Source organism: Coregonus clupeaformis, chromosome 8, assembly GCF_020615455.1.
Source record: "Coregonus clupeaformis isolate EN_2021a chromosome 8, ASM2061545v1, whole genome shotgun sequence".
Classification (NCBI taxonomy): domain Eukaryota; kingdom Metazoa; phylum Chordata; class Actinopteri; order Salmoniformes; family Salmonidae; genus Coregonus; species Coregonus clupeaformis.
In genome coordinates this window covers 49937925-49965556 of record NC_059199.1, presented here as the reverse complement: position 1 = coordinate 49965556, position 27632 = coordinate 49937925, and the positions used below count along the sequence as shown (strand labels likewise).

Here is a 27632-nt window from a genome sequence, read left to right as displayed (position 1 = left end):
CAGCGATTGGACAAGACCGTAACTACCAATTGGATACCACGAAATTGGGGAGAAAAAGGGGGTAAAATACCAACAACAACAAAAAACTGATCACTGATTCATTCCAGCCCCTTCTCCTCACAGGCTACAACTTAAAATGTAATTGTATTTGTCACATGCTTTGTATACAACAGGTGTAGACGAACAGTGAAATGCTTACTTAAGGGCCCTTCCCAACAATGCAGAGAAAAATAGGAGTAACATTACCTTTGCTATATACACGGGGTACCAGTACCGAGTCAATATGTAGAGGTACAAGGTAATTGAAGTAGATAAGTGTATATATAGGTAGAGGTAAAGTAACTAGGCAACAGGATGACTTATCAGCTCTTGAACAGTACATGCTACTATATGGACAGTCCATGAGATAAATCTGTCTAATAATCTATGCTCATTGTTTAGTATTCAGAGACAAGTTGTACAATAAAGACATTGTAAGATGCAAAATCCATTTATTGAATTGCCTTTTTATCTGTAGTAAAGACTTGATCATACAGGTATCAACATGTTTATTCCCAGTTAATAAGAGCCGGTTTCTACATGTATGAATCCAGTGGTAATGTACTGCCATTTCCTCTCTATAATATAAATACTTCAGCATATTGCTCAGCATATTGCTCTTTCTTTCTGTCACATGGGTGAGACTTGTCCAGTCAAATTCTGAATTTCAAATCACCCCCTTGCCCCATCTTTTCAGATCTACAGGTGTGTGTAGGGGGGCAAGGCGGCAATTTGGACGTACGCATCTCATAGGCCGAGAGGATACTGCAGTACACCAGGGGTGTCTCAATAGTCTTAACGTGGTTTTCTCTCCACACCTTTCTTCGATCAAACTGATTTGGGAGACAGACTTCAGCCATGATGCTTATCCAAATAAGTGCTGAACGATCAGGAGCGGAGACGAGGAAGCCACCTTAGACTATCGAGATGCACCCCAGCATTGAGCTGATGACATGGCCAGCTTCAGCAGTAGGTTATATTGCATTACATTTCCTCCTGGGGTCCGTTCGAAATGGCACCCTATTCCCTACATAGTGCAGTACATTTGACCAGGGCCAATAGTGCTCTGGTGAAAAGTAGCACACTATAGGGAATAGAGTGCCAACAGCGCCCTGGTTCTGCAGTAGGTAGGTCACTCCTTGACCTTGTGGACCAGGGTCTCCCCCAGTGATTCCAGGACCTCGCGTTTGTAGTCCTCGAAGTCCCCGTCTATCTGGTTGACGGACCGGTCCTCCACCACCCACAGCTGACAGGCTGTCTCAGTGATCAGCCGGGCATCGTGGCTCACGATGATCACCGCTATGGAGGGACAAAAGCAGGGAATGAACATGTGACATTACCATAAGATATGAGACACACTGTCAGAAGAGTCTACCAAAAGGCACTATCAGCAGCATGCTAATTATGCGTTTGATGTTGACAGCCATTTTATTTATGCCACCACCACTGTTCCATCTAAGCTACATGCAGCTCCCCCGGGACTGGCGCGCAGAAGAAATATCACCACGCGCAGAGAAGCACGAGATTGAACATTATCAACGTTTCCATCTACTGTGCAAATTGTGTTCAAATCAACACAATATTAGCCACTTTCAACGCAACATACCGAAACAAAACGAACAATGCAATAGATTTTCTTGTACATTGGAGTAGGATTCTATTGCATTGACAGGCACGATTCAGACCCATACTCTACACAGACCAGTGCGCCATAACCAATCAGAGCTGCAGTATCCCTATATGCAAATAGACCATTGCCATATATGGATCTGTGCCATTTACTTTGAACTGGACTGTGTTTACAGCACGAGTGGTCGCGAGTAGATGCGCTTGTTTTGAGATCAAAGCAAGAGCTGCATGTAGCCAGGTGTGTACATTTGTTCATATTCTTTGCTACCGAGTTATTAGCCCAGTTATAACTAATTTCAAGTCAGCGATGGGGGAGTGGTTTCTTCCTACAAGAGCACAAAAGTGTGCATTTCTAGCCATCTTTGAAAAGCAAGTCAGGGAAAGAGCTTTTTTCTGTGTTATATTTTGAGACAGGCTTGAATAAGCTAAGTAGAAGCCAATCGGCAGAGGGTAGCATAATTTGACTGATTCTCTGTAATAATGGTATGGTAATAATAATGAATTTTACACTGAACAAAAATATAAAACGCAACATGTTTCATGAGATGAAATAAAATATCCCAGAAATGTTCCATACGCACAAAAAGCTTATTCTCACAAATTAGTTTACAACCCTGTTAGTGAGCATCTCCCCTTTGCCAAGATAATCCATCCACCTGACAAGTGTGGCATATCAAGAAGCGGATTAAACAGCATTATCATTACACATGGGCGGCAGGTAGCTTAGTGGTTAAGAGCGTTGTGCCAGTAACCGAAAGGTCGCTGGTTCTAATCCCCGAGCTGACTAGGTGAAAAATCTGTCGATGTGCCCTTGAGCAAGGCACTTAACCCTAATTGCTCCTGTAAGTCGCTCTGGATAAGAGCGTCTGCTAAAATGACTAAAATGTAAATGTAAACATGTGCACCTTGTGCTGGGGACAATAAAAAGCCACTAAAATGTGCAGTTTTGTCACACAACACAATGCCACAGATGTCTCAAGTTTTGAGGGAGTGTGTAATTGGCATGCTGAATGCATGAATGTCCGCCTGAGCTGTTGCCAGAAAATGGAATGTTAATTTCTCTACCATAAGCTGCCTCCAACGTTGTTTTAAAGAATTTGGCAGTACGTCCAACCGGTCTCACAACCGCAACCGCAGACCACGTGTATGGTGTCGTGTGGGCGAGCGGTTTGCTGATGTCAACGATGTGAACAGAGCGCCCCATGGTAGCGGTGGGTTATGGTATGGGCAGGCATAAGCTACGGACAATGAACACGATTGCAATTTGAATGCACAGAGATACCCCTGTAGCTCAGTTGGTAGAGCATGGCGCTTGCAACACCAGGGTTGTGGGTTCATTTCCCACAGGGGGCCAGTATGAAAAATGTATGCACTCACTAACTGTAAGTCGCTCTGGATAAGAGCGTCTGCTAAATTACTAAAATATAAATGTAATACAGTGACGAGATCCTGAGGCCCATTGTCGTGCCATTCATCCGCCACCATCACCTCATGTTTCAGAATGCTAATGCATGGCCCCATGTCGCAAGAATCTGTACACAATTCCTGGAAGCTGAAAATATCCCAGTTATTCCATGGCCTGCATACTCACCAGATGTCACCCATTGAGCATGTTTGGAATGCTCTGGATCGACGTGTACGACAGCGTGTTCCAGTTCCCGCGAATATCCAGTAACTTCACACAGCCATTGAAGAAGAGTGGGACAACATTCCATAGGCCTCAATCAACAGCCTGATCAACTCTATGCAAAGGAAATGTGTCCGGCTGCATGAGGCCACACCAGATACTAACTGGTTTTCTTATCCACGCCCCTACCTTTTAAAAAATGTATCTGTGACCAACAGCTGCATATATGTATTCCCAGTCATGTGATATCCATAGATGAGGGCCTAATGAATTCATTTCAATTGACTGATTTCCTAATATGAAATGTAACTCAGTAAAACCTTTTAAATTGTTGCATGTTGCATTTATATTTTTGTTCAGTATATTTTGTAAAGTTGTTTCTTGCATCAAACAACAACATTTTCAGTCACCTTCTCTGAAGGACAAGTGGATAAATAGGTTAATGTCAATCCCTACATGTTTTTTTCCAAACGTCTAATGGAATGTAGGCCTACATTGAACAACACACATTTACTGCTACTGTAGGCTGATATTATGCGTTATGATCAAATAGCCACAGTAGCCTACTTGGCCACTGTTATAGCTAACTTGAAGCAGGTACAGCCTCAGAGTTCACAGTAAACGCGCGCCAGAAGTTGCACAGAATATTTACAACGTTTAAGTTTGCACTAAGCAGACCTGAAATTTGCTCAGTGCCGAAAACAAGTAGAGGGAACACTGAGGCTACTTTCTGATCCTACATTTAAACAAAAATAAACCCTCAATAACAAACAGTCTCTTATATTTGTGTACATACAGTTGAAGTCGGAAGTTTACATACACTTAGGTTGGAGTCATTAAAACTCGTTTTTCAACCACTCCACAAATGTCTTGTTAACAAACTATAGTTTTGGCAAGTCGGTTAGGACATCTACTTTGTGGATGACACAAGTAATTTTTCCAACAATTGTTTACAGACCGATTATTTCACATAATTCACTGTATCACAATTCCAGTGGGTCAGAAGTTTACATACACTAAGTTGACTGTGCCTTTAAACAGCTTGGAAAATTCCAGAAAATGTAATGGCTTTAGAAGCTTCTGATAGGCTAATTGACATCATTTGAGTCAATGGGAGGTGTACCTGTGGATGTATTTCAAGACCTACCTTCAAACCCAGTGCCTCTTTGCTTGACATCATGGGAAAATCAAAAGAAATCAGCCAAGACCTCAGAAAAACTATTGTAGACCTCCACAGGTCTGGTTCATCCTTGGGAGCAATTTCCTAACGCCTGAAGCTACCACGTTCATCTGTACAAACAATAGTACGCAAGTATAAACACCATGGGACCCGGCAGCCGTCATACCGCTCAGGAAGGAGATGCGTTCTGTCTCCTAGAGATGAACGTACTTTGGTGCGAAAAGTGCAAATAAATCCCAGAACAACAGCAAAGGACCTTGTGAAGATGCTGGAGGAAACAGGCACAAAAGTATCTATATCCACAGTAAAACGAGTCCTATATCGACATAACCTGAAAGGCTGCTCAGCAAGGAAGAATCCACTGCTCCAAAACCGCCATATAAAAAGCCAGACTACGGTTTGCAAGTGCACATGGGATAAAGATCGTACTTTTTTGAGAAATGTCCTCTGGTCTGATGAAACACAAATAGAACTGTTTGGCCATAATGACCATCGCTATATTTGGAGGAAAAAGGGGGACCTTGCAAGCCGAACACCACAATCCCAACCGTGAAGCACAGGGGTGGCAGCATCATGCTGTGGGGCTGCTTTGCTGCAGGAGGGACTGGTGCACTTCACAAAATAGATGGCATCATGAGGAAGGAAAATTATGTGGATATATTGAAGCAACATCTCAAGACATCAGTCAGGAAGTTAAAGCTTGGTCGCAAATGGGTCTTCCAAATGGACAATGACCCCAAGCATACTTCCAAAGTTGTGGCAAAATTGGTTAAGGACAACAAAGTCAAGGTATTGGAGTGGCCATCACAAAGCCCTGACCTCAATCCTATAGAAAATGTGTGGGCAGAACTGAAAAAGCATGTGCGAGCAAGGAGGCCTACAAACCTGACTCCGTTACACCAGCTCTGTCAGGAGGAATGGGCCAAAATTCACCCAAGTTATTGTGGGAAGCTTGTGAAAGGCTATCCGAAACGTTTGACCCAAGTTAAACAATTTAAAGGCAATGCTACCAAATACTAATTGAGTGCATGTAAACTTCTGACCCACTGGGAATGTGATAAAGAAATAAAAGCTGAAATAAATCATTCTCTCTACTATTATTCTGACATTTCACATTCTTAAAATAAAGTGGTGATCCTAACTGACCTCACACAGGGAATTTCCTAGGATTAAATGTCAGGAATTGTGAAAAACTGAGTTTAAATGTATTTCGCTAAGGTGTATGTAAACTTCCGACTTCAACTGTACCTCCTTTGTACTCGTTGATAGCTTCTGATAAGGCATCGATCGACTCAATGTCCAGGTTGTTAGTAGGCTCATCCAGGATGAGAACGTCAGGTTGCCGACAGGCCAGCTCAGCGAACACCACTCTGGCTTTCTGACCACCTGGATGGAGAGGAACATAGAGAGGACATTTAAAAGAACAGATTGACAATGGATGATGGTGTGCGTGTTTGCGCATGTGTGTGCGTGCATGTTTCTAATCCTAACCTGATAGCTTGGAGATCTGGATGGTGTGTGCATGGCTCTCCAGTCCGAAGCGGCCCAGACACTTCCTGCTGTCCTGGTAGGGCAGGTTGAAGTTCCTCTGGAGGTACTCTGTAGCTGCCTCCTCCATGTTCAGCTGGTCAGCATACTGCTGGTTGAAGAAGCCCACCTTCAGCCGATGGTTCTTTCTCATCTCCCCCTTGGTCTGAAAGGCAAATCAACACATTTAGTTTGACACACAGTTACACCCATCAGTGCAGAAACAGATACCGTATTTGTATAGATATTACTGTTGTTTTTGTTTGGAGGCAAACTCACCGGATTTAACCTGCCAGTGAGAAGTAGTAGTAGGGTACTCTTCCCGACTCCATTGGGTCCAACAATACAAACTGAACAAGGATAAAAGCTATGAGGTATAGTATGGAGGCAAATGAACATGTCCCAGGTTTTCAAACAGAAACAATTTCTACTTACTTCTAGTCTCCATGTCGATACCAAAGTCCACATTCTTGAAGAGGGGTTTGTGTCCCTCAAAGGCAAAGTCCACACCTGAGACAGACAGAGAGCGGAGGGTTAACAGGGATACACAAATAGTGAGAGAGGAAGAGGAAAAAAGAGAGAGAGAGGGACAACTCACTGTGCAGTCCGAGGATGGGAGGAGAGAGAGAAGGGGGGTTGGGGAAGGTGAATTTGACAGTGTACTCTTTGGGTCGTTTGAGCAGCTCTGTTGCTTCCTGACTCTCCTCTTCCACTCCTCCCTTCTTCTTTCCCTTCGCCTGCTTCCTGGTCAGGACCTCCTTAGTCTGCTTCTCCTAGAGACAGAGACAGAAAACAGTGGATGATAGGAGAAGTACAGAGAGACTGACAGACACAGACAGATCCAGGTAGAACAATGTCTAAACAGAGGTAGCTGAACTAAACTTACGGCCTGTTTGGTGGACTTCCCTCCAGCCTTGAGATCCTTGAGCTTCTTCTCCTGCTTGTCGTACTGTTTCTGGAGCTCCTTCTGCTTCTGGACGTACATCTTCTTAAACGTCACTGAGACGGAGAGAGAAACACATTTGACATTTTAGTAATTTAGCAGACACTCGTATCCAGATAGTAATTTAGCAGACACTCGTATCCAGATTAAGCAACAGTTACTGCATTCATCTTAAGATAGCTAGGTGAGACATATCTCCGTCATAAATAACCACATCTCAGTCATAGTAAGTACATTTTTCCTCAATAAAGTAGTTAAACAAAGTCAGTGCCAGCGGGAAAAGACAAGTGCGAGGGTTAGATTTTTTATTTTATTTTATTTTTTAGTCATTTAGCAGACGCTCTTATCCAGAGCGACTTACAGGAGCAATTAGGGTTAAGTGCCTTGCTCAAGGGCACATCGACAGATTTTTCACCTAGTCAGCTCGGGGATTAGAACCAGCGACCTTTCGGTTACTGGCACAACGCTCTTAACCACTAAGCTACCTGCCGCCCCATGCCCCTAGCTAGCAAAAGACAGTACAAGACAACAACTGATTATGACAAAAACATGTCACTTTGCTACTCCTGGAGAGATTAGATACAGTGCATTTGGAAAGTATTCAGACCCCTAGATATTTTGCTATGTTACAGCCTTATTCTAAAATGTTTATCAATCTACACACAATAACCCAGAATGACAAAGCGAAAACAGGTTTTTAGAATTTTTAGCACATTTATAAAAAATAAAAAAACAGAAATAACTTATTTACATAAGTATTCAGACCCTTTGCTATGAGATTCAATTTAGCTCAGGTGCATCCTGTTTCCATTGATCATCCTTGAGATGTTTCTACAACTTGATCGGAGTCCACCTGTGGTAAATTCAATTGATTGGACATGATTTGGAAAGGCACAAATGTTTTGGTACACTTCCCCAGAGTTGACTGTGCATGTCAGAGCAAAAACCAAGCCATGAGGTCGAAGGAATTGTCCGTAGAGCTCCGAGACAGGATTGTATCGAGGCACAGATCTGGGGAAGTGTACCAAAACATTTCTGCAGCATTGAAGGTCCCAAAGAACACATTGAACTACATCATTCTTAAATGGAAGAAGTTTGGAACCACCAAGACTTCCTAGAGCTGGCTGCCCAGCCAAACTGAGCAATTGGGGGAGAAGGGCCTTGGTCAGGGAGGTGACCAAGAACCAGATGGTAACTCCGACAGAGCTCCAGAGTTCCTCTGTGGAGATGGTTGTCCTTCTGGAAGTTTCTCCCATCTCTGCAGTACTCTACCAATCAGGCCTTTATGGTAGAGTGGCCAGATGGAAGCCACTCCTCAGTAAAAGGCACATGACAGTCCGCTTGGAGTTTGCCAAAAGGCACCTAAAGACTCTCAGACCATGAGAAACAAGATTCTCTGGTCTGATGAAACCGAGATTGAACTCTTTGGCCTGAATGCCAAGCGTCACGTCTGGAGGAAACCTGGCACCATCCCTACGGTGCAGCATGGTGGTGGCAGCATCATGCTGTGGGGATGTTTTTCAGCGGCAGGGACTGGGAGACTAGGCAAGATCGAGGGAAAGATGACAAAGCAAAGTACAGAGAGATCCTTGATGAAAACCTGCTCCAGAGCGCTCAGGACCTCAGACTGGGGCGAAGGTTCACCTTCTAACAGGACAACGACCCTAAGCACACAGCCAACACAACGTAGGAGTGACTTCGGAACAAGTCTCTGGATTTCCTGAATGGCCCAGTCAGAGCCTGGACTTTAACCCGATCTCTGGAGAGACCTGAAAATAGCTGTGCAGAGACACTCCCCATCCAACCTGACAGAGCTTGAGAGGATCTGCAGAGAAGAATGGGAGAAACTCCCCAAATACAGGTGTGCCTAGCTTGTAGCGTCATACCCAAGAAGACTCGAGGCTGTAATCTCTGCCAAAGGTGCTTCAACAAAGTACTGAGTAAAGGGTCTGAATACTTATGTAAATGTACTATTTCCGATTTTTATTTGTAATAAACCTGCAAAAACTTTTTTTTAAACCTGTTTTTGCTTTGCCATTATGGGGTATTGTGTACAGATTGATGAGTATTAGAATTTTTAAAAATCAATTTTAGAATAAGGATGCAACGTAACAAAGTGGAAAAAGTCAAGGGGTCTGAATACTTTCCAAATGCACCGTACATGTTCTACATTATAGAACATGCATCTACACTGAACAAAAATATAAACGCAACATGCAACAATTTCAAAGATTTTACTGTAGGAAATCAGTCAATTGAAATCAATTAATTAGGCCCTAATCTATGGATTTCACATGACTGGGAATACAGATAAGGATCTGTTAGTCACAGATACCTTAAAATAAAAAGTTGGGGGGTGGATCAGATAAGCAGTCAGTATCTGGTGTGACCACCATTTGCCTCATGCAGCGCGACATCTCCTTCGCATAGAGTTCATCAGGCTGTTGATTGTGGCCTGTGGAATGTTGTCCCACTCCTCTTCAATGGCTGTGCGAAGTTGCTGGATATTGGCGGGAACTGGAACACGCTCTTGTACACGTCGATCCAGAGCACCCCAATGGTATGCAGGCCATGGAAGAACTGGGACATTTTCAGCTTCCAGGAATTATGTACCGATGGCAATGTGAATGCACAGAGATACCGTGACGAGATCCAGAGGCCCATTGTTGTGCCATTCATCTGCCGCCATCACCTCATGTTTCAGCATGATAATGCACGGCCCCTTGCGACATGGGGCCGTGCATTATCATGCTGAAACATGAGGTGATGGCGGCAGATGAATGGCACAACAATGGGCCTCTGGATCTCGTCACGGTATCTCTGTGCATTCACATTGCCATCGATAAAATGCAATTGTGTTCGTAGCTTATGCCTACCCATACCATAACCGCACCGCCACTATGGGGCACTCTGTTCACAACGTTGACATCAGCAAACCGCTCGCCAACACAACGCTATATAAACTGTTTGCAATCTGCCCGGTACAGTTGAAACTGGGATTCATCCGTGAAAAGCACACTTCTCCAGCTTGCTAGTGGCCATCGAAGGTGAGCATTTGCCCACTGAAGTCAATTATGACGCCGAACTGCAGTCAGGTCAAGAACCTGGTGAGGACGACGAGCACGCAGATGAGCTTCCCTGAGACAGTTTCTGACAGTTTGTGCAGAAATTCTTTGGCTGTGCAAACCCACAGTTTTATCAGCTGTCCGGGTGGCTTGGCTCAGACGATCCCGCAGGTGAAGAAGCCGGATGTGGAGGTCCTGGGCTGGCGTGGTTACACACGGTCTGCGGTTGTGAGGCCGGTTGGACATACTGCCAGATTCTCTAAAAAGACGTTGAAGGCAGCTTATGGTAGAGAAATTAACTTTCAATTCTCTGGCAACAGCTCTGGTGGACATTCCTGTAGTCAGCATGCCAATTGCACGCTCCCTCAAAACTGTGGCATTGTGTTGTGTGACAAAACTTCACATTTTAGAATGGCCTTTTATTGTCCCCAGCACAAGATTCACCTGTGTAGTGATCGTGCTGTTTAATCAGCTTCTTGATATGCCACACCTGTAAGGTGGATGGATTATCTTGGCATAGGAGAAATGCTCACTAACAGGGATGTAAACATTTGTGCACAACATTTTTGAGAAATAAGGTTTTTGTGTTTATGGAACATTTCTGCTCATGAAACATGGGACCAACACTTTACATGTTGCGTTTATATTTTTGTTCAGTATAGTATGTCAATAACCAAATACACACATTTTTGTTTGTTGTTGTGTTGAAGTTTGTATTCCCAGGCTAACAGTTTGTGGGGAAGGTGAAAGAATGTACATAGCTAATACTCACAGTAGTTCCCTCTGTAGTAATAAAGTTTCTGGTTGTCCAGATGAACGATGTCAGTACACACATCGTCCAGGAAACTCTGGTCGTGAGACACGATGAGGAGAGTCTTCTTCCAGCCCTGAAGGTAGCTAGGAGAAGGAGGAGAGATTGATATATTAGCCACTGTAGTGTATCATTCACAGATGCAAGGCAGAAAGGAGACCCATTGACTAAGCAGCTCCGTGTTGTGTGGACTATGACTGTGACCTGTCCCTGTGAAATAAATGATATTTAAGAAAAAGGCAGCGTGTGGTGTGCCCTTACTTGTTGAGCCAGATGACAGCGTTGAGGTCAAGATGGTTGGTGGGCTCATCCAGCATCAGCAGGGTGGGCTCCATGAACAGAGCTCTGGTAGGAGAGAGGGCCACAGGAAGCTTAGGTTAGAGTTCATTTTCACTGCTGTTTTCATTGCTGCTGTTTTTATCTCTGTTTTCATCCTTTCAGATCTATAGAAGTGCCTAAGCAGGGCTAGGGTGTCTACAGATATAGGATCTTAATTTGATCAATATTGTAACAGTAAAATAATCCTCCAGCAACAGGATTTAAAATGTTAAGTCCATAATGTCCATATTAGCTGGCCAAAAGTAGATTACATGAAAAGTGCGATACTGTTAATAACTGTGTGGTAGTGTGGGTTTTCAGTGAATTTATTGAAATCACAAAACTCATCTGCAGGAAAATTCTCAGCATCTCGAATTCTGATAAAGTCTACCTGGCTAGTGAGACTCTCATCCTCCAGCCTCCAGAGAACTTCTTGGTAGCTCGGTTCTGCATCTCTGGGGTGAAGGAGAGACCAGCCAGGATACGACGGGCTTTAGCCTCCGCTGCTGCTGCCCCAATGATCCTCAACTCCTCATAGACCTGGTTGAGACGGACACACAATATGTAGACATGCAGTGGCTCAGTCTATTGACAGATATGGCATTTCTGTCTGAATGCAGCCTAAGAGACAATGACTCCACAGTCTGAATTAAAAAACACTGTATCCAATACATTATCATAGCAATTAGGACGTGGATATTTCACCTGGCAGATCTAAGAGTGTATTAGGGTTTCATTATAATGCTTCCCCATACCTTGTCCAGTCTCTCAGCCACGCTGTCTTCTCCTTTCTCCAGCAGAGCCTGGAGTTGTCTCTCCTCTTCCAGGAGCTTCAGACGCCTGGTGTCTGCCTTCAACACAGCCTGGACCGCCGGGGTGTCATCAGCTATCACCTCTATGGAGAGATGGAGAGAGACATAGGGCGTTAGAGAGAGAGAGGGTAGGGGTGACGTGAGAGAAGGGGTAGAGAGATAGGAAGGGAGAAGAGGGGTAGAGAAAGGAGGGTAGAGGGAGAGAGACAGGGGGTAGAGACAAAAGACATGCAAACAGATCGACGATAAGAGAGGGAGATGGAGAGAGAAGGGTATGATTGGAGAGGTATTCTTCAGAGGACAGGTGACATACCTTGCTCACAGAGCAGCACGTCGATGTTAGGAGGGATACTGAGAGCTCTGTTGGCGATATGTTTCAAGAGAGTGGTCTTCCCTTTCCCGTTAGGTCCAACCAGACCGTAGCGTCTTCCTGCCACCACCAGGAGGTCTGCGTTGACAAACAGCTCCTTCCCGTGAGCTGATATACTGAACCTCTCCAGCTGGAGGAGACAAAGAGTAGCACATTAAAACACTGAAACCACTACAGGTGAACTCTGATACTCATATAACTTTATGGAACATTCTACAGCAGGGATGGGCAACTGGCGGCCCGAAGGCCCTCGGATCAATTTCAATTGTATTTTATATATTTGTATTTTATTTTTTAAATTGGAACTCAGTTGGGGTCTCAAATTACAGTTGCGCGTTACAACAGTAGAATACGAAATTTGGTTGTGCATTAGCAGTTTTTCTCTTGTTATGCCAGTCACTGATAGTCAGTTAGCCCATGTCAGCTAACATTTTTTAGATTCGCTAAGTTAGTTTAGCGGCCAGCTATCTAAACTTATTATCATGGTCGAATTAATGTCCGGGGTGCCCCCATTGATTTTGTTATTCAGTCTCACTCAGATATATTAAAAACTGCAAACATTTCTCCCCACCCTATATAAAACAGCTACTTTTCCTCTCCGCCCCATGGCAAAATGTACATTTACATTTTAGTCATTAGCAGACGCTCTTATCCAGAGCGACTTACAGTTAGTGAGTGCATACATTTTTCATGAGTAGAATTGCATGAAATTAGTTATAAAACTGCAGTCTTCTCTCTGCCCCATGGCAAAATGTATAGAATTGCAGCAAACAATTTAAAACCGCAACATTTTCTCTCTACATCCCATGGCAAAACATCTAGAATTGCATGGAATTTACTCAAAAATGCCTCTCTGCTGTCAAAGGGGTGGGGGTATGGATATAGTACATAGACCCGCAAAAAACTGCGGCCCCTCATGATGAGTTCAGATTTTGTGGCCCCCACCCCCATCAAGGTAGCCCATCCCTTTTCTACAGTATATAATGGTTGAAGGGACTACCTCATACCTCACACTGTCTACTTACAAAGAAACATTTAATACATTTTCTTCAGTATTCAAGAACTATGTTCTATTAAGTTCTCACTCAATTCGTCAGAATAAAGAAACACTAGAAGAGTTGAGACGGTCAGGTCACCTTGATATCTGATGCGTTCTCCAGCATGGCCTGTCTGGAAGACAACTCAGCCTGGGACACGGAGAAATCTCCCTCGATAGCGTTGGCAGCACGCACACTGGCCAGCTGCTTCTCATACTCCATCTAGAAACACAGAGGCACAGACACACACTTCCAATGAATAAAAAGCTCATTCTGTGTCTGGTCAAGTACAGTGGGGAAAAAAAGTATTTAGTCAGCCACCAATTGTGCAAGTTCTCCCACTTCAAAAGATGAGAGAGGCCTGTAATTTTCATCATATGTACACGTCAACTATGACAGACAAAATGAGAAAAAAAATCCAGAAAATCACATTGTAGGATTTTTAATGAATTCATTTGCAAATTATGGTGGAAAATAAGTATTTGGTCAATAACAAAAGTTTCTCAATACTTTGTTATATACCCTTTGTTGGCAATGACACAGGTCAAACGTTTTCTGTAAGTCTTCACAAGGTTTTCACACACTGTTGCTGGTATTTTGGCCCATTCCTCCATGCAGATCTCCTCTAGAGCAGTGATGTTTTGGGGCTGTCGCTGGGCAACACAGACTTTCAACTCCCTCCAAAGATTTTCTATGGGGTTGAGATCTGCAGACTGGCTAGACCACTCCAGGACCTTGAAATGCTTCTTACGAAGCCACTCCTTCGTTGCCCGGGCGGTGTGTTTGGGATCATTGTCATGCTGAAAGACCCAGCCACGTTTCATCTTCAATGTCCTTGCTGATGGAAGGAGGTTTTCACTCAAAATCTCACGATACATGGCCCCATTCATTCTTTCCTTTACACGGATCAGTCGTCCTGGTCCCTTTGCAGAAAAACAGCCCCAAAGCATGATGTTTCCACCCCCATGCTTCACAGTAGGTATGGTGTTCTTTGGATGCAACTCAGCATTCTTTGTCCTCCAAACACGACGAGTTGAGTTTTTACCAAAAAGTTATATTTTGGTTTCATCTGACCATATGACATTCTCCCAATCCTCTTCTGGATCATCCAAATGCACTCTAGCAAACTTCAGACGGGCCTGGACATGTACTGGCTTAAGCAGGGGGACACGTCTTGCACTGCAGGATTTGAGTCCCTGGCGGCGTAGTGTGTTACTGATGGTAGGCTTTGTTACTTTGGTCCCAGCTCTCTGCAGGTCATTCACTAGGTCCCCCCGTGTGGTTCTGGGATTTTTGCTCACCGTTCTTGTGATCATTTTGACCCCACGGGGTGAGATCTTGCGTGGAGCCCCAGATCGAGGGAGATTATCAGTGGTCTTGTATGTCTTCCATTTCCTAATAATTGCTCCCACAGTTGATTCCTTCAAACCAAGCTGCTTACCTATTGCAGATTCAGTCTTCCCAGCCTGGTGCAGGTCTACAATTTTGTTTCTGGTGTCCTTTGACAGCTCTTTGGTCTTGGCCATAGTGGAGTTTGGAGTGTGACTGTTTGAGGTTGTGGACAGGTGTCTTTTATACTGATAACAAGTTCAAACAAGTGCCATTAATACAGGTAACGAGTGGAGGACAGAGGAGCCTCTTAAAGAAGAAGTTACAGGTCTGTGAGAGCCAGAAATCTTGCTTGTTTGTAGGTGACCAAATACTTATTTTCCACCATAATTTGCAAATAAATTCATAAAAAATCATACAATGTGATTTTCTGGAATTTTTTTCTCAATTTGTCTGTCATAGTTGACGTGTACCTATGATGAAAATTACAGGCCTCTCATCTTTTTAAGTGGAAGAACTTGCACAATTGGTGGCTGACTAAATACTTTTTTCCCCCACTGTATATGTATAGACTGGTTACCATTTTCTTTTTCTTCTTCTTCTCCTTCTTGCTCATGTTGGCGAAGGGGTCGTCACCTTTCTCCTGCTCCTGCTCTGCGATCACGTCTTCAGCACACTGACACACAGACAGAGGGAGAGACAGTGAGTTAGGCCTTCTATGGTGACTCTACACGCTATGTATCACCCTTCCATATAGCAGACTCAGATTAGACTATAAACACACACCTTCATTGTGTCATCTTCATCGTCTTCACCCTCTTCCTCATCTTCCTCATCTTCGCTGCGAGGCGGGCGAGCAGGTTTGTTCATCCTCTGAATGGGACAAGTCACACAGCATTATGGTTTTACAGAAACTACCTTGACAAGATATTAAGTGTCACTGTGACCCATACACTGTGGCCATGCATTATATTGGCCTGCATACTAGACAGTTTACAGGTTTGGATTTTAGGACTTGGTCACACTATATGTCGCTAACCCAATAATATTTTCTATCGAATGCCATCCTTACATTCCAGAAGGAAAACAGTTTTAAACAAAGTTTGTGTTGTTACCACCAGAGAGAGCACTTCACTCACCTTGGGCTGTTCCTTCTTGCCTTTCTTCGGCTGAGACGTCTCCTTTTTCTCCTCCTCTGCTTCATCCTCCTCAGTTGCCTACAAGGGAAGAGAAAAGGTGAGTCTCTCTCATTTAGTTCTCAACATAATGCTGAATCCCAAAGCAATACTCTCTAGATACTCCAGTAGATCTGAAATAATTTGATAGGTGTAAGCAATATGGTGAATATTCCACCAAGCCAATCAGAAGCCTGACCTTGGGTGCTGGTTTAGCCTCTGGTTTCTTGTTCTTTTTCACAGCTTTTTTCTCATCCTCCTCTTTCTTCTCTTCCTCCGCCTCATCATCAGAGGGAGCCTGGTTTTATGTAGGAAGAATAGAGTGAGGCTCCACGTCTGGGAAAAAGTGAGATCAGACTCACACGGTTTTATTGTGTTGAGTATTTCAGTGGGTTAGATCTGCAGATATGAGGTGTACGATGAAGAGAAATAAGTTAAATAGAGAGTAGAGTGAAATAAAAGTGAATGGAATGAGTGGGGGGTGTGTTAGTGAACATTTAAAAATGTGCTGCCTTCCGTTATCAACCCTGTTGGATGGGAAAAAGACAGGCACGGGGGTAAAAAGGGTATGAAGAAAGGGGAAAGGAGAGGGAAAGAAAAGAGAATGCAGTAGGAGAAGAAACATTCCATCACCCACCTTGGCTTTTGGTTTTGGCTTAGGTTTATCTTTTTTCTTGCCCTTATGCACCTTCTCAACCTCCTGTGTTCAAGTATTAAAGACGCACAGACACGCACACAGATACACCAGTTCCTTAATATTAGAGATGTCCTTACACCAGAGTACAACGTCGTTATGAAGAAAAAGAACATGCTTGATTCAGATCATTTGATTCTAAGTGCCTTGCAAGCCCCAGCCCTTCTAGCCATTGCTAATATGTCCAACACATGTAGATGAAATGCAATAAAATGCAATAAAATAATGTAGGAATACCTAAGAATATGGATGTGAACATGTGTAGCTATTATTGGGTGTGTGTGATGAAATCCAAAAGAGAAGAGAAGACTGTAGAAAAGGAACAGGAAGGAAGGATATGAGGAGGGGAGGGATGGGGTGGATGAATTAGTAAACAAACCCATTCTTAGAGCTGCCTGGACCGCAAACAAAAAGGTAGTATAAATACAATCAACATTCAGATTCAGAAGAACATGATACATAAACATAAGAAGCAAACCGCACGCACCTTCATCCGTCTCTCATCTTCATCATCATCCCCTCCAGCCACTCCATCATCATCATCACTGTCTCCCTGACTGAGAGCTGCAAATATGTTCCCGCCCTGAGACAACAAATAGAACAAATACAATTTAAAAGTGGATTATAGCATATTCTCCCCCCAAAATGCAATAGAATAGAACAGAGTGATCAACACTGTTAAGACTAGATATAGTGATCAAGACTGTTGCATGCACAACATGCTCACCTTATTTCCCTTGCCTTTTCTGGGGGCCACAACTGGGATAAGATAGAGAGAGAGAGAGAGAGAGCAAGCAAGAGCGAGAAGTTGATGAAAGGCTAGCTAAGCTATCAACTCCACACATTTCCAGCTTGAAATGTATACATAATTTATGTTTGACAGACTTATTAAGCAGTCAACTTACCCTCTTCTTCCTCGTCCTCGCTGGCTTGCACTGACAGCTTCTTCAGTTTCTCCATCACATCCTCGTCATCATCATCGTCTCCCTCTCCACCTTTACCTTTCCGCCGGTCTTTCTTTTTCTTCTGAGGCTGAGAGCAAGAGAGATTATATTAGATGGGCATTAAGGTTTACATGATAACTACTAAGGTTAGGTATTTGCAGGGAGGGACCACACGAAACATCACAATACATAAGTTACAAATATATACAGTACCAGTCAAAAGTTTGGACACACCTACTCCTTCAGGGGTTTTTCTTTATTTTTACATTCTAGAATAATAGTGAAGACATCAAAACTATGAAATAACACATAAGGAATCATGTAGTAACCAAAAAAGTATTAAACAAATCAAAACATTTTATAGTTGAGATTCTTCAAATAGCCACCCTTTGCATTGATGACAGCTTTGCACACCCTTGGCATTCTCTCAACCAGCTTCACCTTGAATGCTTTTCCAACAGTCTTGAAGGAGTTCCCACATGTAATGAGCACTTGTTGGCTGCTTTTCCTTCACTCTGCAGTCCGACTCATCCCAAACCATCTCAATTTGGTTGAGGTTGGGGGATTGTGGAGGCCAGGTCATCTGATGCAACACTCCATCACTCTCCTTCTTGGTAAAATAGCCCTTACACAGCCTGGAGGTGTGTTGTGTCATCGTCCTGTTGAAAAACAAATGATAGTCCCACTAAGCCCAAACCAGATGGGATGGCGTATTGCTGCAGAATGCTGTGGTAGCCATGCTGGTTAAGTGTGCCATGAATTCTAAATAAATCACAGACAGTGTCACCAGCAAAGCACCCCCACACCATAACACCACCTCCTCCATGCTTTACGGTGGGAACTACACATTCGTAGATAATCCGTTCACCCACACCACGTCTCACAAAGACACAGCCGTTTAAACCAAAAATCTCACATTTGGACTCCAGACCAAAAGGACATATTTCCACTGGTCTAATGTCCATTGCTCGTGTTTCTTGGCCCAAGCAGGTCTCTTCTTTTTATTGGTGTTCTTTAGTAGTGGTTTCTTTGCAGCAACTCGAACATGAAGGCCTGATTGACACAGTCCCCTCTGAACAGTTGATGTTGAGATGTGTCTGTTACTTGAACTCTGTGAAGCATTTATTTGGGCTGCAATTTCTGAGGCTGGATGAACTCATCCTCTGCAGCAGAAGTAGCTCTGGGTCTTCCATTCCTGTGGCGGTCCTCATGAGAGCCAGTTTCATCATAGCGCTTGATGGTTTTTGCGACTGCACTTGAAGAAACTTTAAAAGTAATTGAAATGTTCCATATTGACTGACCTTCAGGTCTTAAAGTAATGATGGGCTGTCGTTTCTCTTTGCTTATTTGAGCTGTTCTTGCCATAATATGGACTTGGTCTTTTACCAAATAGGGCTATCTTCTGTATACCACCCCTACCTTGTCAAAACACAACTGATTGGCTCAAACGCAATAAGAAGGAAATAAATTTCACAAATTAACTTTTAAGAAGGCACACGTGTTAATTGAAATGCATTCCAGGTGACTAGTTCATGAAGCTGGTTGAGAGAATGCCAAGAGTGTGCAAAGCTGTCATCAAGGCAAAGAGTGGCTATTTGAAGAATTTCAAATATAAAATATATTTTGATTTGTTTAACACTTTTTTGGTTACTACATGATTCCATGTCTGTTATTTCATAGTTTTGATGTCTTCACTATTATTCTACAATGTAAACATTTGTAAAAATAAGGAACAACCCTTGAATTAATAGGTGTCCAAACTTTTGACTGGTAGTAATATATATATATATATATATATATATATATATATATATATATATATATATACACACACACACACACACACACACACACATACATACAGTTGAAGTCGGAAATTTACATACACCTTAGCCAAATACATTTAAACTCAGTTTTTCACAATTCCTGACATTTAATCCTAGTGAAAATTCCCTGTCTTAGGTCAGTTAGGATCATCACTTTATTTTAAGAATGTGAAATGTCAGAATTATTTATTTCAGCTTTTATTTCTTTCGTCACATTTCCAGTAGGTCAGAAGTTTACATACACTCAATTAGTATTTGGTAGCATTGCCTTTAAATTGTTTAACTTGGGTCAAACGTTTCGGATAGCCTTCTACAAGCTTCCCACAATAAGTTGGGTAAATTTTGGCCCATTCCTCCTGACAGAGCCAGGCTATTGGAGTCAGGTTGGTAGGCCTCCTTGCTCGCACACGCTTTTTCAGTTCTGCCCACAAATTTTCTATAGGATTGAGGTCAGGGCTTTGTGATGGCCACTCCAATAGCTTGGCTTTGTTGTCCTTAAGCCATTTTGCCACAACTTTGGAAGTATGCTTGGGGTCATTGTCCATTTGGAAGACCAATTTGCGACCAAGCTTTAACTTCCTGACTGATGTCTTGAGATGTTGCTTCAATATATCCACGTAATTTTCCTTCATCATGATGCCATCTATTTTGTGAAGTGCACCAGACCCTCCTGCAGCAAAGCAGCCCCACAGCATGATGCTGCCACCCCCGTGCGTCACGGTTGGGATGGTGTTCGTCGGCTTGCAAGTACGATCTTTGTCCCCCATGTGCAGTTGCAAACCGTAGTCTGGCTTTTTTATGGCGGTTTTTGAGCAGTGGCTTCTTCCTTGCTGAGTGGCCTTTCAGGTTATGTCGATATAGGACTTGTTTTACTATGGATATCGATATTTTTGTCCCCGTTTCCTCCAGCATCTTCACAAGGTCCTTTGCTGTTGTTCTGGGATTGATTTGCACTTTTCGCACCAAAGTACGTTCATCTCTAGGAGACAGAACACATCTCCTTCCTGAGCGTTATGACAGCTGCGTGGTCCCATGGTGTTTATACTTGCATACTATTGTTTGTACAGATGAACGTGGTACCTTCAGCCGTTTGGAAATTGCTCCCAAGGATGAACCAAATTTGTGGAGGTGTACAATTTTTTTCTGAGGTCTTGGCTGATTTCTTTTCATTTTCCCATGATGTCAAGCAAAGAGTCACTAAGTTTGAAGGTAGGCCTTGAAATACATCCACAGGTACACCTCCAATTGACTCAGATTATGTCAATTAGCCTATCAGAAGCTTCTAAAGCCATGACATTATTTTCTGGAATTTCCCAAGCTGTTTAAAGGCACAGTCAACTTAGTGTATGTAAACTTCTGACCCACTGGAATTGTGATACAGTGAATTATGATTGAAATAATCTGTCTGTAAACAATTGTTGGAAAAATTACTCGTGTCATGCACAAAGTAGATGTCCTAACTGACTTGCCAAAATTATAGTTTGTTAAAAATAAAGTTGAAAAACAAGTTTTAATGACTCCAACCTAAGTGTATGTAAACTTCCGACTTCAACTGTACATACATACATACAGTGCCGTCGGAAAGTATTCAGACCCCTTGACGTTTTCTACAGTTTACGTTACAGCCTTATTCTAAAATTGATTAAATGAATAAAAATACCCCATAATGACAAAGCAAAAACATGTTTTTAGACATTTTTGCAAATGTATTAAAAATAAAAAACAGAAATACCTTTTTTACATAAGTATTTAGATCCCTTGCTATAAGACTCGAAATTGAGCTCAGGTGCATCCTGTTTCCATTTATCATCCTTGAGATGTTTCTACAACTTCATTGGAGTCCACCTATGGTAAATTCAAATGATTGGACATGATTTTGAAAGGCACACACCTGTCTATATGAGGTCCAACAGTTGACAGTGCATGTCAGAGCAAAACCCAAGTCCTGTGTAGCTCAGTTGGTAGAGCATGGCGCTTGCAACGCCAGGGTTGTGGGTTCGATTCCCACGGGGGACCACTATGAAAATGTATGCACTCACTAACTGTAAGTCGCTCTGGATGAGAGCGTCTGCTAAATGACTAAAATGTAAAATAAGGTCGAAGGAATTGTCTGTAGAGCTCCAAGACAGGGTTGTGTTGAGGAACAGATTTGGGGAAGGGTCCCAAAAAATGTCTGCAGTATTGAAGGTCCCCAAGAACATAGTGGCCTCCATCATTCTTAAATGGAAGAAGTTTGGAACCACCAAGACTCTTCCTAGAGCTGGCCGCCCGGCCAAACTGAGCAATTGGGGTAGAAGGGCCTTGGTCAGGGAGGTGACCAAGAACCCGATGGTCACTGACAGAGCTCTAGAGTTCCTCGGTGGAGATCGGAAGTAGAACCATCTCTGCATAACTCCACCAATCAGGCCTTTATGGTAGAGTGGCCAGACGGAAGCCACTCCTCAGTAAAAGGCACATGACAGCCCGCTTGGAGTTTGCCTAAAGACTCTCAGACCATGAGAAACAAGATTCTCTGGTCTGATGAAACCAAGATTGAACTCTTTGGCCTGAATGCCAAGTGTCACATCTGGAGGAAACCTGGCACCATCCCTACGGTGAAGCATGGTGGTGGCAGCATCATGCTGTGGGGATGTTTTTCAGCGGCAGTGATTGGGAGACTAGTCAGGATCGAGGGAAAGATGAACGGAGCAAAGTACAGAGAGATCCTTGATGAAAATCTGCTCCAGAGCGCTCAGGACCTCAGACTGGGGCAAGGTTAATCTTCCAACAGGACATGACCCTAAGCACACAGCCAAGACAACACAGGAGTGGCTTCGGGACAAGTCTCTGAATGTCCTTGAGTGGCCCAGCCAGAGCCCGGACTTGACCCTATCGAACATCTCTGGAGAGACCTGAAAATAGCTGTGTAGCGACGCTCCCCATCCACCCTGACAGAGTTTGAGAAGATCTGCAGAGAAGAATGGGAGAAACTCCCCAAATACAGGTGTGCCAAGCTTGTAGCACCATACCCAAGAAGACTCGAGGCTGTAATCGCTGCCAAAGGTGCTTCAACAAAGTGACTGAGTAAAGGGTCTGAATACTTATGTAAATGTGATATTTCCGGGGGGGTTTTCGCCATAAATTAGCAAAAATTCAAAAAAACTGTTTTTTCTTTGCCATTATGGGGTAATGTGTGTAGATTGATAAGGAAAAATACAGAATTTAATCAATTTTAGAATAAGGCTGTAACCTAACAAAATGTGGAAAAAGTCAAGTGGTCTGAATACTTTCCAAAGGCACTGTTTGTGTGTGTGTATATGTATACAGTGAGGGAAAAAAAGTATTTGATCCCCTGCTGATTTTGTACGTTTGCCCACTGACAAAGACATTATCAGTCTATCATTTGAATGGTAGGTTTATTTCAACAGTGAGAGACAGAATAACAACAACAAAATCTAGAAAGACGCATGTCAAAAATGTTATAAATTGATTTGCATTTTAAATGAGGGAAATAAGTATTTGACCCCTCTGCAAAACATGACTTAGTGGCAAAACCCTTGTTGGCAATCACAGAGGTCAGACGATTTTTGTAGTTGGCCACCAGGTTTGCACACATCTCAGGACTTCTCCAAGTCATTAAGGTTTCAAGGCTGGCGTTTGGCAACTCCAACCTTCAGCTCCCTCCACAGATTTTTATGAGATAAAGGTCTGGAGACTGGCTAGGCCACTCCACGACCTTAATGTGCTTCTTCTTGAGCCACTCCTTTGTTGCCTTGGCCGTGTGTTTTGGGTCATTGTCATGCCGGAATACCCATCCACGACCCATTTTCAATGCCCTGGCTGAGGGAAGGAGGTTCTCTCCCAAGATTTGACGGTACATGGTCCCGTCCATCGTCTCTTTGATGCGGTGACGTTGTCCTGTCCCCTTAGCAGAAAAACACCCCCAAAGCATAATGTTTCCACCTCCATGTTTGACGGTAGGGATGGTGTTCTTGGGGTCATAGGCAGCATTCCTCCTCCTCCAAACACGGCAAGTTGAGTTGATGCCAAAGAGCTCCATTTTGGTCTCATCTGACCACAACACTCACCCAGTTCTCCTCTAAATCATTCAGATGTTCATTGGCAAACTTCAGACGGGCCTGTATATGTGCTTTCTTGAGCAGGGGGACCTTGCGGGTGCTGCAGGATTTCAGTCCTTCACGGCGTAGTGTGTTACCAATTGTTTTCTTGGTGACTATGGTCCCAGCTGCCTTGAGATCGTTGACAAGATCCTCCCATGTAGTTCTGGGCTGATTCCTCACCGTTCTCATGATCATTGCAATTCCACGAAGTGAGATCTTGCATGGAGCCCCAGGCCGAGGGAGATTGACAGTTCTTTTGTGTTTCTTCCATTTGCGAATAATCGCACCAACTGTTGTCACCTTTTCACCAAGCTGCTTGGCGATGGTCTTGTAGCCCATTCCAGCCTTGTGTAGGTCTACAATCTTGTCCCTGACATCCTTGGAGAGCTCTTTGGTCTTGGCCATGGTGGAGAGTTTGGAATCTGATTGATTGATTGCTTCTGTGGACAGGTGTCTTTTATACAGGTAACAAACTGAGATTAGGAGCACTCCCTTTAAGAGTGTGCTCCTAATCTCAGCTCATTACCTGTATAAAAGACACCTGGGAGCCAGAAATCTTTCTGATTGAGAGGGGGTCAAATACTTATTTCCCTCATTAACATTTTTGACATACGTTTTTCTGGATTTTTTTGTTGTTATTCTGTCTCTCACTGTTCAAATAAACCTACCATTAAAATGATAGACTGATCATTTCTTTGTCAGTGGGCAAACGTACAAAATCAGCAGGGGATCAAATACTTTTTTCCCCTCACTGTGTGTGTATATACAGGTAAAAGTCAGTAAATTAGAATATTTTGAAAAACTTGATTTATTTCAGTAATTGCATTCAAAAGGTGTAACTTGTACATTATATTTATTCATTGCACACAGACTGATGCATTCAAATGTTTATTTCATTTAATTTTGATGATTTGAAGTGGCAACAAATGAAAATCCAAAATTCCGTGTGTCACAAAATTAGAATATTGTGTAAGGGTTACATTTTGAAGACACCTGGTGCCACAAACTAATCAGCTGATTAACTCAAAACACCTGCAAAGGGCTTTAAATGGTCTCTCAGTCCAGTTCTGAAGCTTACACAAACATGGGGAAGACTTCAGATTTGACAGCTCTCCAAAAGGCGACCATCGACACATTGCACAAGGAGGGAAAGACACAAAAGGTTATTGCAGAAGAGGCTGGCTGTTCTCAGAGCTCTGTGTCCAAACACATTAATAGAGAGGCAAAGGGAAGGAAAAACTGTGGTCAGAAAAAGTGTACAAGCGATAGGGATCACCGCGCCCTAGTCAAGATTGTGAAAAAAAAACCCATTCAAAAATGTGGGGGAGATTCACAAGGAGTGGACAGCTGCTGGAGTCAGGGCTTCAAGATCCACCACCAAGAGACGCTTGAAAGACATGGGTTTCAACTGCCGCATACCTCGTGTCAAGCCACTGTTGACCAAGAAACAGCGCGAAAAGCGTCTCACCTGGGCTAAGGAAAAAAAGAGCTGGACTGCTGCTGAGTGGTCTAAAGTCATGTTTTCTGACGAAAGCAAATTTTGCATTTCCTTTGGAAATCGAGGTCCCAGAGTCTGGAGGAAGACAGGAGAGGCACAGGATCCACGTTGCCTGAAGTCTAGTGTAAAGTTTCCACCATCAGTGATGGTTTGGGGTGCCATGTCATCTGCTGGTGTCGGTCCACTCTGTTTCCTGAGATCCAGGGTCAACGCAGCCGTCTACCAGCAAGTTTTAGAGCACTTCATGCTTCCTGCTGCTGACCTGCTCTATGGAGATGGAGATTTCAGGTTCCAACAGGACTTGGCGCCTGCACACAGCGCAAAATCTACCCGTGCCTGGTTTACGGACCATGGTATTTCTGTTCTAAATTGGCCAGCCAACTCCCCTGACCTTAGCCCCATAGAAAATCTGTGGGGTATTGTGAAAAGGAAGATGCAGAATGCCAGACCCAACAACGCAGAAGAGTTGAAGGCCACTATCAGAGCAACCTGGGCTCTCATAACACCTGAGCAGTGCCAGAAACTCATCGACTCCATGCCACGCCGCATTAATGCAGTAATTGAGGCAAAAGGAGCTCCAACCAAGTATTGAGTATTGTACATGCTCATATTTTTCATTTTCATACTTTTCAGTTGGCCAACATTTCTAAAAAATCCCTTTTTTGTATTAGCCTTAAGTAATATTCTAATTTTGTGACACACGGAATTTTGGATTTTCATTTGTTGCCACTTCAAATCATCAAAATTAAATGAAATAAACATTTGAATGCATCAGTCTGTGTGCAATGAATAAATATAATGTACAAGTTACACCTTTTGAATGCAATTACTGAAATAAATCAAGTTTTTCAAAATATTCTAATTTACTGACTTTTACCTGTATATATATGATTCTATATGTATTATGATTTTCTATTTATTGGAGATTCGATACGGCAAGCTAGCTATCACTCTGGCTAGTAGTGGCTACCTTCCCGACCTCTTCAAGCTCATCTTCTATCTTTCAAGAGAGCAAATTAGGTGGGAAGGGAAGAAACGTAACAATTATGTAATAGGTGGATTTATTAATGTCAACATATCACAGGACATTGTGTTATTGATACAGTGTTGCAAAAATAAGTAATCCAACTACAAATGGCCTATATGATTATCTGTATTAATAAATTAAAACAATTACCTGCTTTCCTTGAGTCTCCTTCGCCACAGGTTCATCCTCCTTCTCCGTTTTGTTATCTGTGGCCAGCTCATCAAAGAACTGTGAGAGAGAGTGTGACAGTCAATGAGAGATTTTGACACATTTTGTTTAATGTGTTCACACATTGATGATTACATTTTCTTTCTCACCTCATTCAATCTATTCAAAATATCCACAAAAGAGGTATACTCACACTCTTCTTCCCCTTCTTATCCTTCTTTCCTTTCTTTACTGATTTTTCTGAAGAGAGGGGAGAGAAAATGTAGGTACAAAGATGAGCAAGTTGGTCATCGACATATGGATGCACTGAGTGACAAGATATGCGGTAAAGCCCGTTATATGGGGAAGTGGAGGGGTGGCGCATTTTCAGAATGACTTTTTTTTGTTATTATTATTTTATTTTATTTTAGCTGACGCGCTTATCCAGAGCGACTTACAGTTAGTGAGTGCATACATTTTTCATACTTTTGGCAACACAGCAGTTCTTCTAACAATGCATACTAGCTATGACAGAGCTAACTAGCCTTCATGACTTCAATGAATGAGAAATGCATAGCTAGTTAGCCAAGACCCTGTGTTGATTATTCTTCCACACAGGACCCCTTTTACATGTTGAAGTATGTCTCTACTTGACTGTCAGGTAGAGAGAACAAGGAATCATTTGTCTGACAATTACAAGGCATGCATGTGGCATTGCATCATTTTCACAACATTGATAGTAAGCTAGCTAAAGTAGACAGATACACCATATGACAGCCAGGACAGTTACTTGCTTATTAAATATCACATTGATGCACATTAGCTAACGTTAACAACTGTGGTGCAGTGGCTGGCTAGGATTCAGTTGTCACCGTTAGCTTAGCTGCTAACAATTAGCTACCTGCCACCGCTGGTGGGGCTGCTCCCTCTTCTCCTTCCCATTCTGCTTCTTCTTTTGCTTTCTTCGGCATTTTAATCTATTTATTTCTACCGATATTAGCAGATAACCCCCTGACTTTGTCTCAAAATAACTTAAAAGCAGTGGTAAGAGTGGCTGTCAGTGATGCGCAAGTGTTTTGTCACAACACATGCGGCCTGAGATTTTCCCACTTCATCATGTGGCGAGAGCACCACCAAAGAGGAAGAGGCAAAGCGAGAGGCCTAACTTAATGACGTCTATAAACACATAATTAGCCCAACTCTACCAAAAATCTGTCTTCTTCAGCAGGTAGCATTCTTTCGTTTCTTTCGCTCACCAAGCGAGTTTTCGTACGGAGTGTCGAATTTGGTCAACAAAAAAATCGAATGGCTTATTTGCTACGTGAGGTTTATTTGATCGAATAGGAGTTTCGTAATGCTTAGGTTGTTACGAGTGTACTGATATAAGTAGGACACGTGACATCCCGGCATATTCATGGAATGAGCCTTGGGCATAGCAATTCAATTCGATTCAAAGGGCTTTATTGGCATGGAAAACATGTTTACATTGCCAAAGCTAGTGAAATAGATGAATAAAAGTCAAATAAACAATAAA

The 27632-nt window shown here is 42.9% G+C and overlaps 1 protein-coding gene across 2 annotated transcripts; it reads right to left on the bottom strand.

The window, feature by feature from the left end:
* Positions 1 to 474: 474 nt before the first annotated feature.
* On the bottom strand, positions 475 to 27431 carry LOC121571893 (ATP-binding cassette sub-family F member 1). Of its 2 annotated transcripts, XM_041883677.1 has the most exons (24): positions 27000 to 27430; positions 26313 to 26359; positions 26102 to 26179; positions 17462 to 17588; positions 17284 to 17315; positions 17044 to 17139; positions 16500 to 16562; positions 16062 to 16160; positions 15827 to 15904; positions 15474 to 15560; positions 15268 to 15363; positions 13458 to 13580; positions 12265 to 12451; positions 11895 to 12034; positions 11531 to 11679; positions 11083 to 11166; positions 10783 to 10907; positions 6889 to 7001; positions 6601 to 6775; positions 6438 to 6512; positions 6282 to 6352; positions 5967 to 6168; positions 5724 to 5861; positions 475 to 1338 (listed from the first exon to the last, which is right to left on the bottom strand). In XM_041883677.1, exons 1-24 carry the CDS (start codon positions 27067 to 27069, stop codon positions 1172 to 1174), a joined length of 2622 nt encoding a protein of 873 aa, XP_041739611.1. In that variant the 5' UTR covers positions 27070 to 27430; the 3' UTR covers positions 475 to 1171. The 2 variants fall into 2 exon arrangements, with proteins under 2 accessions (XP_041739611.1, XP_041739612.1); XM_041883678.1 differs by lacking the exon at positions 16500 to 16562 and having other exon boundaries at positions 27000 to 27431.
* Positions 27432 to 27632: the final 201 nt, after the last annotated feature.